Below are 13034 nucleotides of genomic sequence, written 5' to 3'. Positions count from 1 at the left end.
TCAGAACCTTCACTCCAGTGGGTGCACTTCTGTAGTATAAGTGTTCTCCACTTTGTGAGTCACCCACCCAGCAGTTATGGGATTTGCTTTTATTGTGATTGCGCCCCTCCTACCATCTCATTGTGTCTTTTTCTTTGTCTTTGGATGTGGGGTATCTTTTTCGGTGAGTTCCAGTGTCTTCCTGTTGATGATTGTTCAGCAGTTAGTTGTGATTCTGGTGTTCTCGCAAGAGGGAGTGAGAGCATGTCCTTCTACTCTGCCATCTTGAACCACCCGCCATCTATTTTTAATTGACAGAAGCACAATTACCAGGAACTGAGACCTTGCAAGAAGCCCACTACCCTTGACTGATGATCACTATTTCTTGGGCTTCTTGGGCTTCTCCACAAGTCTCTTTAAATTCCAATTAATTAGCAGCAAAGTGTGAACCTAGCAAACAGGGTGTAAAATAATTGTCCTTCATCCTTGGAAGTCAATACAAAACTTTCCTTGGTGAGTTTGAATAAAAAGCAAACCCTTGGCAAAAGAATACTCTGACAAGATTGCATCCCTGCAGCTCTGAAGAACTAAGCCAATAGTGTATTGTTTAGAAAGAAAGAGCTTATACTTCATAAAACTCTCCTTCCTTCCCTCACCTAGATTATTTCTTTTCTGTATTGTGTGCTGTTTTATTGAAGGGCTTGGGCAATTCAGGGTGAACACTTTAAACTTCTCCTTTTGAAGACTTGAATTGAAAATATTTTTAGTTGGGCTAGTTAAGTATACCTTGACAACTGTGCACAATGCTTGTCTTAGTTTGATGTACATTTTGAATAAAATAAGAAAAATTTTGATAGATACTAAAATGAAGCTTCTCTTCCAAAGTCAAATATTACTTTTGATTCCACTTTTTATTTCATTTATTAATGTTTCATGCCTTTTCTGTTGCTGTCTAAATATTCTCAAAAGAGGTTAAATCTTCTTTATTTACTTTAAAACACCTTTCCATAGGATTTCAAGAATTTATATAACTGTACGTTATGCAGATCTTTTCTTTTGTTCTCTTTCCAGTACATAAACTTATTTTTAATTCTATAGATTTCAGAAGAATGCACATGGTATTATTTATTCAGAATTCTATTGCCTTTTACATTCTTTTGTACCAAGCAGGAGAAAGTCCTGTACATTAGCCCAGGCAACAATATGTAGACAACCATGTTGCATTGACAGCAAGATGAGGCAACCAGCATTTATAAAAGTGTGAAATATTGCTATTGGTTTTCTCTTCCATAGAATCATTGACTCCATTAGCTTTTCTCAATTCTAAGCACTGTGAATAAAATATACTCTTCAATGTGGAAAAATACCACTGTAAACAAAAGAAACATGAGTGAGGCACCATGACAATTAACTTGAAGACGGATCCTTCCTTGAGTTTCTGACACCAAAATAGACTTGATGAACTTGATCAACATATAAGTACATAAACTACTGTAGTGCAATTATACTTCTGGAGAATAGCAGCAAACTTATTACACAGAATTATGACACACCTGAGGGTAGGACGGTGAGCGCTATCTCATGATCCTGGTTCAGGCTGGCAGGAGGAACGTTCTCAGCAAACATTTGTTACATAGATGTTGAATAATCTGAATTTCAACATTATTATTTACAAATTTTATTTCTTTATTTTTGATTCATTATGTAAAATTCATGACCACTTATATATTTGACCATACAATAAACCTAAGGTGTTCTCAATTTTAAATCATTATGATGCAAGTTTCTTTTGACTGATTAAAAGAAAGAGAGAGAGAGAAACTTGAAACAGTAATATAACTATTGTAGATTCAGAGAGGTTTAAATAACTTGACCAAAGTCATTTAAGTTGCAAATGTCAAAACTGGAATTTCAAATTCAGCCTTGACTTCAAATGCCTGTGTTCCTTCAAATTTGTCACATAAACTCCACTTAACAAAGCATATATTTAAATTACATATGAATTCCCCTGTTATTTTACCAGCCTTCAAAAATTACACAACTGTAAGGAGGAAAAAAATTTCTCTTTATTTGTTTCAGTTTTTGTGTATTGTTTCAGGATTTTAAAAGTTAAATTCAGGGCATGATTAGAGTAAGTTTTGATTTTCCAATAAATGTTAAGTGATGATAAAGATCAATAAAAATCCTTCCATCACAGTTTTAAAATCTGTGGTTCCTGCAAATGTTGAACCAGTACTAATTAGGCCAGCATTCAGAAAAACAAAAATACATTTTGGCCAATAGCTCCTTGGGTATATATCAGATGTTTTCAATTTAATTTTGTTATGTTTAACCAAGTTCTTTAATTTATTTATCAATTCCACTGCATTGATACTATATTATGGGCCTTTCAGTATTCACACCCTGAATTTCTATTTTAGGCCTCACTGGTTTTGTTTTTCCAAGAATTTCAATGCAGTGTTTAGCATAGAAAATATACACTGTGAACCTATTTTTATTCATGCCATTGGTGCAAAATCAAATCAAATAGGTAAGCAGAGGAACTATGTATCAGAAATAATATCTTCATATCAAAATCAATGGACAGAAAGTCAGTATATTATTTCCTTACTTACTGTTAGTTTACCATACATAACACATTTACAAAATTGATCAAAATGGAATGCATGTTATAAAACACAAAAATTATACTGGCCTATTCGATTTCTTTTGAGTTTATAAAAAAATTAAAGTGTCTACTTTGTTTCTACTGCTAAACCTTGATTTTTTTTTCAATCCATTACCTAATCCATTTAAACCGAAGTGAGAAAATTTCTAACATTATGTATGAGTCCTAAATATAAGTAAACAATTAAATGAACTCTATCAGTTAGTATTTCCTGTTCGAATGTCTTTTGGATCCACGATCACTTTGGATACACTTAGCAGACTTTCATCCAATGTGTCATTAACATTCGTTTAAGAATTCAATGTATGAATGAGTTTATCTTCTTCAAATAAAAGGTCAGCTAATTAGGTTATTAGGTGAGTGTATCTCCTATAATTACTTTGGTCTTACAACCACTGAATCCTTAAGAGTAATCTAAAAGTAAAAAATTTCTCTCATTTATTAAGCTCTTTATACAGGAGCTAAAATGTAATGTTGTTTATTAAAGGAATAAATAAGACACAACCATATTTCAACCAAGCTTACCTTGAACTGGTCCATTTTGCATGATTTCTTTCATTATCTCAGTTTCCTGGAAGGAAAAAAATCAGTGAGCATCATTTCTGTTATCAGAGCACACTAAACCTATTGTTTGGTGTGTAATGTTAGGTACTGTACAATTAGTTTAGGAATTATGCAACCCAATGTGCCTTGACCACTTGCAATTTACTCTTAATCATCTTTTGAAATACATGTGAACTGCCACATTGATGAAGTTGCTAAAGACAAGACACACACACGTTTCAATGACTCTTACCACTAACAATAATTTTGGAATGAAGAAAAATACAAAGATGTTTATGGTCACAAAGGAAAACTAATTCAGTTAAAGCTCTGTTTATCAGTAGAGATTAGTGCCATCTCCATTCTTAGGATCACAAAAGTGATCCCAGAAGATAGTGAGGTTCCTCAATTTTAGCATACAAATATTTCTCTGTTGTCCCCTGTGTAATGCAACCCTTAGGAAAGAGGCAGGTCATTCATTCATTTATTCATATAAATGTGAGCACATTGATCAGAGTAAAGACAAGAAACTAGGACAGAAAAAAATATTGACCTTGCCTCTGTCCTGAAGACATTTGCATTTTGGTGGAATAGACAGGCACTAACAAAACTAATTGCATTATGAGATACTAAGTTTTATTACAGAGACAAGCACAAAGTGCCATGGATGCAAACAAGAAAGGGACATTGGTTCTGCCTAGGAGTCAAGAAAAAACTTCTCAAAGAAGATGAAATTTTGACCTACTTCCTTGACATGGAAGTAGGTGGGATAACCATTTGGGTGAGAGGAATCATCACCTGGCTAAGTAGAGAAGCATGGTCATGGTGCACCTAGGGAGCAGACAGCAGGTCAACTTACCAGGAGCATTATGGGCAGGTGGGGGGTGGGTTAGAACCTGGTGGGAAATTAATCTGTGAAAGCAGTAGGTCAGAACCAAATCATGAAGCCCTGTATGTCATGGTAAGAATGTCAAACTGTATTCTATAGGTATCCGGAAGCGATTGAAGTTTCAACTATTCTGAAAATGAGAATGTCTTGCTGACACTGATACAGTGGAGTACAATTTTCCTAGGCTTTTAACATGACAAACTGGAATCCAAGAGAATCTTTTTTCCATTATGACTGTGTCCGTTTCAATTATTCTGTGGAGTAAGGCAAAGGATTGATAAAATGAGCTACTATCACAAAAAAGTCAGTGAAAAAGGTTTTGCTGTAGCTTTTATCTGTCAAGTATTTATATATATATATATGTATATATATATATATACATATATATACATAAAATTATAAAACTTTATTTCCATGGGCATTTTTGAATTTAAGGCAATCATTTGGACTGCTAATACTACAAAGATCAAAAATTATACCCAAATTGGAGGTCTTTAATAGACATCTTAAGAATATCAAAAATTATACCTGAAAGCATAGCATTATTTTAGAATATATTAGTTTTTAAATAGTTTTAATAACAGTAGTATATATTTTTGAGAAAGTTAACTCTTTCTAATTCTTGCGATTCAGACTTACATTGGAAGAGACCCTGTATGGAGGAGAACATTGGTAGATCCTATTGGATTTCTCGATGCTGTTGGGACAGGGCTTGGTGGCATGTCGCTTTCCCCGCCCATCAGACCTACTTGTCATGGCGCAGCCATTATTGGTAGCATTTTGATCCTTGAAAAGTGGATAGCATGCATGGGATACCAGTCTATGAGGAATAAGCAAAGATGTCAAAGTAATACTTAGGAAAATGCCATAGTTACCTATCTATATGCAATTTTACTGAATAAAACATTTGTAAATTATTCTGGCTATGTACATGCAAGTTTAATGACATTGAACATAGTCGTTCAATCATATTAACTGTTCCCCACCCCATTCCTATTTCTTCATTATAATTTTTTTTTCATGGAAAGGCATTTTATTTTAAATATAGCAGTGTGTACATGTCAATCCCAAACTCCCAATCTATCCCTCCCCTGTACCCCTTTCCCCCGGTAACCATAAATTCCTTCTCTAAATCTGTGAGTCTATTTCTGTTTTATAAATAAGTTCATTTATATCATTTTTTTAATATTTTAAAATCTTACTCAAATCCATTATAATAAATAAATTTATCTACTGAATAGAATTTTCCGAAGATGAAAACTGTTCATCAATTAAATCTGTGGTAATATTAATAGGGGAAGGACTCCTTAAGTCTGCATCTATAATGATAATGTAGAAAAGCCAAATTTAATGTGAAAGAGAATGAACTTTATCATACTCAGATGTAATATTCTGATAAATTATGTAAGTTTTAGAATGAAGGGTTTTTTTTTACATTTTTATTAAGTTATAGATACCTTCTCATAAGACTTCAATTATTATGTGTCTGTAGTTCATGATACTTTAGAAGGAATTGTATATACTAACATAGTATTAAAGTTAATAAGGTAGAAAGTTATCAGATATATACATTATACAAACAATAAAATAATTTTGATTTCTTATTTTGAAATTGAACATTGAAAAGTACAAATTATTTGGATCCAAATCTAACATAATTTATTGAATATAGAAGCAGGTAGTAAGGAAAATAAAACAATGGAATTGATTTTATGGATAGTCAATGTTGAGCTGGCCATGGAATTATCTGGTAGAATTGCCTCAAGAAAATTCAATAGTGTTCAAAAAAGTAAGAGAATCTGAGCAAAGGAGCATGATGAAAACAAAGCCATTTCCTAAAAAGGTCTCAACTTGGGGACAATGAGGACTATGGATTGAAGTGTGTCAGCCCAAATTCATATGTTGAAACCCTAACTGCCATGTGATGGTATCAGGAGATGGGGGTCTTTGGGAGAAAATTAGCTTTAAATGAAGTCATAAGGGTGGGGCCCTCATGCTGGGATCAGTGCCCTTATAACAGGAAAAGACACTAGCGCTCTCCCTCTGCCAGATGAGGACATGACGAGAAGACAAGCCAGGAAGAGTGTTCTCACCAGGAACTGAACTGACTAACACCCCAGTCTTGGGTTTCTCAGTCTCCAGAACTGTGGGAAACAAGTGCCTGTTGTTCAGGCCACACAGTCTATGACATTTTGTTATGTTAACCTGACCAGACTAATACAATAAGATTTCACTGACTCTCATGTTGTTATATTTTTAAACTCCTAAAAGGCTTTAATTTTTATTATAGTACAAAACAGAGGCCAACCAAGCACTACTACACCAGGAAGGTATTAGCCCAAGTTGTCCATTCTAAGCACCATCTTATTAGGCAAAACATAAGAAAAACATTTTAAAGGACTTTATATAAAATTCTTAACACCCACTCTCTCATAGCACCTAACTTCTCTGTAGCAGACCCAGATCACTCAGTGGAGGAGGAAAGAACACAGGGGCAGCACATACATCTACTACTAGTTATCAGCTGCAGTTTCCTTAGACAGATATCTCAGCTTTTAAGTAGATTAGTTCTTATAGGTGACAGAGGATGCTGTGTGAGTATCAGACTACATGAGCATAAAGAAATGCAACCTGCCTCTTCTCATCAGATGGGATGGATAGTGACAATGATGTTCATGAGTTGTGGCAACTATACAGGACGTTTTTATGTTATTCCTCTGATTCTTAACCTAATTTTTACCTGGGATTATTTATTCATCTACCTGGGGAACTAAAGTTCTCAAGAGAGGTATCAGCAATGTCAACTACTCTTCTCCTTCCGTGGCAACTCAGTAGAACCATTTGGGTCAGAGCCACAAGAAGACAATGCTTACTTGACTCTTCATTAATTTAGCTAGAAATATATACATTCTTCAAACAATTGTTTCCAATAGCTTATAATCTCAATAGATACCAAATATAGTATATACTTAAATATAATCCATGTGTTTATATAGATACAGCATATATATTTGTAAATTTTTTGGGAAACTCTTAATATATATGTTTTCTTATTCTAACCTAAGCCACACTCTTAAGAATCCTAGAGACGTGTGTTGGGCAGCTATTTACCCACGTCTTCTCAGGTACCACCAAGCCCTATCGATGCTTCCACTGTTGCATCCATGGTGGTTCTTGCCACAGCAAGAGATCAAATTCTGAGGGGATAGGTTGGCTGTGTATCGACCTTTGGACTGAATCGCTATGCGGTCAGCTGCTACACCTGTTTCAAAGAGAATATTGATTAATAGTCAAGTGACACATGGTATTGCCAAGAATTTACATAGCGCTTTTTGTTTGAATCTTAAGCTAGTCTTGGAAACTTAACGTAACTAAAAATCAAGGCTAAATGTGATGAATATATCTCTGTATTCCAACAAATTCAACTGTGTCATCATTTCAGTTACAGTTTTTGTCCAGTTTTGGCATTGCTTCATTGTCTTACCAACTTCACAGATTTCTCTAGTTCCTTGTTCCTTTCATGTTCTATATACTTCTGAATTTTTCATTAAGAAATTTACCAAGTGAAACTCCTTGAGGGCAAGAGCCATATCTTACATTTATATCTCCTGTACCTAAAACATATAATCATGGCTTAAAATATATTTTTGAAGTGAATGTAACTAAACTCAGGAAATCAGAAAAACTGATAATAGAAATATTAATTGGAAATTCATCCATGTTAATCTGATGTATTGGAATAAATTAAATCTTTGGTTTTTAAACTAATCGAGACTAACATGAATCTACATTATAAACTATCAAAAAGCTACATAGCACATTTTTATGCTTACAATTTTCTTGAACATTATGATCCTAATCTTATCTTAGTAGACATGGAATTCACCTTGTTATATATATATATATATATATATATATATATATATATATATATATATATATATATATATATATATATATATATATATACCTTTTGTAATTGAACCCTCTATTTGTTTAAATAATTCCCTAGCATGGTTGTTGTTAATCAGTTTGTTCCTTTCCCCAACACACAGTTGTTGACCACCTACTAGGTGACAGGCACAGGACTAAGCAGTAGAAATTGCAACAATGAACAAAAACCAAAAGAGTCATCATACTGTCCTCATAGAATAATAGACTAGGGAAATGAATCAACCAGTGGCAGAAAACTACTACGTGAGCATTTTGATCATGCTACCATGATAATATGTGTGTTGAGATCACAAGAAAATTGGAGTCAGTGATATTCTGGTACAGATTTTTTGTTGTTGTTGGAGACCTGATATAGTCTTGTTCTTAATCTCTTACTTTTGATGAAAGGCAACAAAGTCATAACCTTCCTTCTATCTATGCACTTTTCTCAGAAGTTATTGTTTTCATTCATCAAAATTATCTGTGTACTGAAACCCCTCAAGATGCTAGTTTAGAATTATTCTAAAATAATTCATTTTAAAATAATTCCTTTACATATGTATTTCTGCATATACATGTTTTTTATGTAACTACAGCATATGTACAATTCTGTAGTGTAATTGCTGGCACATTTTAGACACTCAGTGTGTGTTGAATCTATATCCTCCTACTTCCTTCTCAATTCCCATCTATTTTGTGCTAGGTACATTTCATAAGAGCAAATGCCATTATACCACCATCTCTTTTAGTCTCAAGAAAATAATTCCCTGTTTCATAAAAGAAAACAGAAATTCTTTGATGCTTCAACTTTCAGTACAAGCATTCAGAATCAAGTATATTTTTTAAATGTTAGTGTAACTATTCTTGGTTCAGAAAAGACTTTCACAAATAATACCGAAGGAGTCAGAAGCCTGGCTTCTGGGATCACTTCCGAGACTTCTCGCCTTTCACTTTGGTCAGGTCACTTCCCCTCTTTGTGCCTCTTTTACAAAACCAAAGGCTTGAAAAAGGGGACCTCTAACATCCCCTCCAGCCCCATGAATCTGTAGATTTCAACTAAAGGATGAGGGTTTAAATTGTGATGATCTTCAATACATTGCTTTTTTACAGACATTTCTGAATCTCAGTGAAGGTTTAATCCAAATTCACTTGAAATACTTGGAAAAGGTCAGAAGATTTAAGAATGACTCAGTTCAACAAATTGCTTTCCACTCTCTCTCTGAAAACTTTCATTGGGCTTTACCTCTGAGACCCACACTATTATTTTCCCTGCTTATTTTATTCTGTCTCCAAGTTTGCTCTGCAGTATGTATTGCCCTCACCATTTCAAACTCCTTCACCTATTAACTTCTGACATCTTGCTTGAATTTTATTTGGCTGCATAACAATATTTTTATATGTGTGTATATTTTAAAATTGTATTTATCCCATTTTATAGTTTTTAGCTTCTTTGAAAGACTTTTCTTATTTTAACTACAACCTCCTGACAATTTTCTAGGTCTTTAAGAGACCCTAGAATATTCTCTTCTTTACTTAACACATTAAAAAAAAATAGCGTCAGCCTGATTTGATGTATTGAATACACAGGATACAAAACTGTGTCATCTGTTAGGTAGAGGGACAAATCCAGACTTAGCCCTGTGCTGAGGCCATCTATGGGGCTGTGACCTGGGCATACCAGAGTACACAGGCCAAATCAGCCTAGTAAATTACTTTCAGTATTTTACCACCAATGTCTTTCCTAAGACATGTTCGGAAATACTGGTCTACCTTAAAGTAAAATCCTTATATAACCCCTAGGAGGTGTAATACATTAAGTACATGAACATAAAATGACAAATGATTTATATGATTAAATCTGTCCCCACCCAACTAGAATAGGGCTCAAAGAGGTCAAGAGAACGTTTATACTGGGGGAGTAGGCATTAGTGTAGAGGTAACAGATGGAGATGCTCCAGAGGTGAGTTCAGCCAAATGTATCTTTTCTAGAACGAACTAGTTCATACTATGAAGTGATGATGTTTAGACAAAGGATCAGCACTCCTCTGTGCCAAGGAGTGCAACACTTCAGAGCTTATGAACTTATTTCATGATGCTTTCAGTACTTAGTCTTTTGAGCACTCTTTTGGAATTATTTTTAAGCCTAGACCACAGTTTTATGAAACTGATCTTTGATAGTAGACAATCAATGTCATATTAGTCTTAATATGTGTTGGCTGTAATACAACCAACACGCTTTTGAGGATAATTTGGAGACCAAATCTTGGGATTAACCTGAATATCGATTTACTGGACTTGTGAAAATATATGAAAGTTGCTGCAACAGAGGTATGTATTCCTCACACAGTGGAAGCAAGAGCAACCCTAATTTGGAAACTACTCTTATTAGAAGATCAATTATATCACTTTAGAGTCAGAATCTACACATTTGCTTTTATCTAAAATGAGATAAAACCCATTTAATCCATTATTATTAGTTCTGAATTCTTACTTTACATCAAATCTACTAGTTTAATAATTAAGTATATTCTTGCAGATCTTACCAAGAAAAAAGAACATAAGAATTATATGTCTGTGTGATATACATATTAGGATTACAGATGGTACTATAGGTAAAGAGGAACTTTATACTCTTATTATTTGGCCTTAACTCTCAAACAACAAATAAATTTTGGTAACTTCTTTGCTGCTCTTTTGATCTACTCTCTATTTAAAATTAGATGCTAAAAATAAACACCAATTTTCAGAGTAAAAACATATTTTTATATCATTTTCAGGCTGCTTTCTCTGGCCAGAGTAAGATTTTAAATTGACCAAATGTTAATATTTAACTGTTCTAAATTAAAAACCCTTTTAATTACTATGCCAAGATCTAGAGTCAAAGGGAGATTTATAAGGAAGTAATTAAAATGATTTTATTACTTGCAGTAGAAAAAGCCCAGGATGCAGCACAATTTTTTTGATCCAATGGGCCATGGGTCCATCCAGGCCATTTGTAAGAAGCAATAAAGAATTCCGGAAGATCAGTTGTTTCAGGTAAAGAAGCCTAAAGAAGAAGTAGAAGCAGAGGTGTCAGTGTTTTTCAAATATATTCCAAAAACCATTATGAGAAAACACCATGCCCTTTTAAAATGTTTGTCACTGTTTTTTATTTTGTACATTCAATTTTCTGAATGGCATCCCTGAAAAGAGTTATTTGTGTAAGATATCTATTTCACTCTATGTTTAAAAATGACAATTCAGTGTGGGGAATCATAATATATATAGTAAAAAATCGTAAGAACAAACATAGAATGTGGTACCATATGGTGCAATAATTTCGGCCATTGTTTCTGTCATCTTGAATCAGAGTTTTGGTCATCCCTGTGGAAGACCACATGATGTTATTTAAATTTGGCCTCATAAACAATGTTTACTTTTATATCCCTCCTACATTGGAGAGTGTGTGCACTTCGGATGTGAAATTAATTTGGAAACAATGCATTTGTGACAAATATGCATTAACTCACTTGGAGCCCCAAGAAACACAAATTTTGTACCAGCTATTGGGAAACAAAACTGGGATAAATTGATGGATAGCTATAAAATCCTTGAAGAATAAAAAGAACTTCAGAAATCATGTAATGTCAAACATACAATGAATGCCAAGATGTCTTCAGAGTCTATGTTAGGTCCTGACGGTTTCAGCTTCTCTCTTTCCAAGAAGGCAAATTAAACCTATGGACCTTGCTCTGTTCATGTCACTCAAAGAAAGTCTAAAGCCCTATAACCTGGTTTTTTTCTTTCAAACTCCTAAAGAGTAATAAGTTTCACTTCCATAAATAATCAGTATTCCAACAAAATAAGGATGTGTTTATTAATTTTCTATCACTTATGCATACACATACATTCACACACACACATAATTTTTGAGAGCGCTTTAACGTTTTTAAAGTGTTTTATTTTCTCAATAGCTTTATGTGATATAATCAGGGAAAATATTATTTACTCTATTTTACAAATGAGGAAACAAACCTCTAAGAGTTAAATGACATACTAAGTCCTCTCACTTAAATAAGAAATACCCCTGAGATGAGACCCAGATATTAGATTTCTTAACACTGTGTTTCATTTATCATTTAGCCACCTTATCAGAAATAAATGGATACTTTGCAACAGAAGTAAAATGTCTACTGAAAATTTTTATGATTGTTCATTGAACAAGTCAGGCTACTGATCCAATATCTTGCCCTGCAAAATTACTTCTGACAAGTATAAAACAACTTAAGAGAATAAAGGAAAATTTTAAATGTACACTTCTGCTTGAAAAGATATCCATCCAAAATATTTATAAATTCGAATTTCAATGAAAGAGTTCAGTTTTGACTCAAAAAAACTATTATCATCTGATAAGAAAGTGATTAAATCCTGAGTTTCATTACTAAAAACACTGCTATTTAGGTGATAGAAGAAAAGTGCCAGATCTTTAAGCAGATCATGGTAGGGTATCTACATGATAACTTAAAGAACAGTATCATAGAAATCCTAGAAATTCAGGTGATTTTAGATTCCTGTGCCATCAGATTGGCCATAGAATTGGAGCAGAATAAATTTACTGCTCTGAGTAGATAGTTCCAGGAACATAGACTAATTCTCCAAAAGAGCCTTTCTACCTGGGACAGAGATACACGTACCCTATACATTACTGATATTTTCCAATTGTATTATTATTGGCTAATCAGTGTGCTTTTAGGAATTTATAGTATTAAGTTGCCTCATGTTCCAGAAAAATAGCTAGAGTGTCCCTGTTATTTTAATTTATCACTTTATAATTCTAATTTAATAGCAGAACTAGGATATTTCCGTTCTGCTCTGTGGAAACAGTAAAGATATAACTATGACTTCAGACAGATCTCATCAGGATTAGGCTATTCAGAATCTGATGTCTCCATTCCAAAGTTGACCAGAGAACTTTGCACATGGAGGTATTCCATAAATATCTGATAATAATGAGGAGATACATATCTAGCTGGTAGATTTCAT

The 13034-nt window shown here is 33.7% G+C and overlaps 1 protein-coding gene across 1 annotated transcript in view; it reads right to left on the bottom strand.

Moving 5' to 3' along the window:
* The window catches only part of TINAG (tubulointerstitial nephritis antigen), a 93863-nt gene that overhangs the window by 49474 nt on the left and 31355 nt on the right, over positions 1-13034 (bottom strand). The window contains exons 5-8 of the mRNA XM_060021349.1: positions 10935-11058; positions 7191-7341; positions 4719-4899; positions 3173-3218 (exon numbers count right to left, since the gene is read on the bottom strand). Of these exons, the coding sequence (XP_059877332.1) occupies positions 3173-3218; positions 4719-4899; positions 7191-7341; positions 10935-11058 (502 nt within the window). The remainder of the gene's footprint in view (positions 1-3172; positions 3219-4718; positions 4900-7190; positions 7342-10934; positions 11059-13034) is intronic.

Source organism: Delphinus delphis, chromosome 10 (genome assembly GCF_949987515.2).
Source record: "Delphinus delphis chromosome 10, mDelDel1.2, whole genome shotgun sequence".
NCBI lineage: Eukaryota > Metazoa > Chordata > Mammalia > Artiodactyla > Delphinidae > Delphinus > Delphinus delphis.
This window is presented reverse-complemented; position numbering and strand designations above follow the sequence as displayed.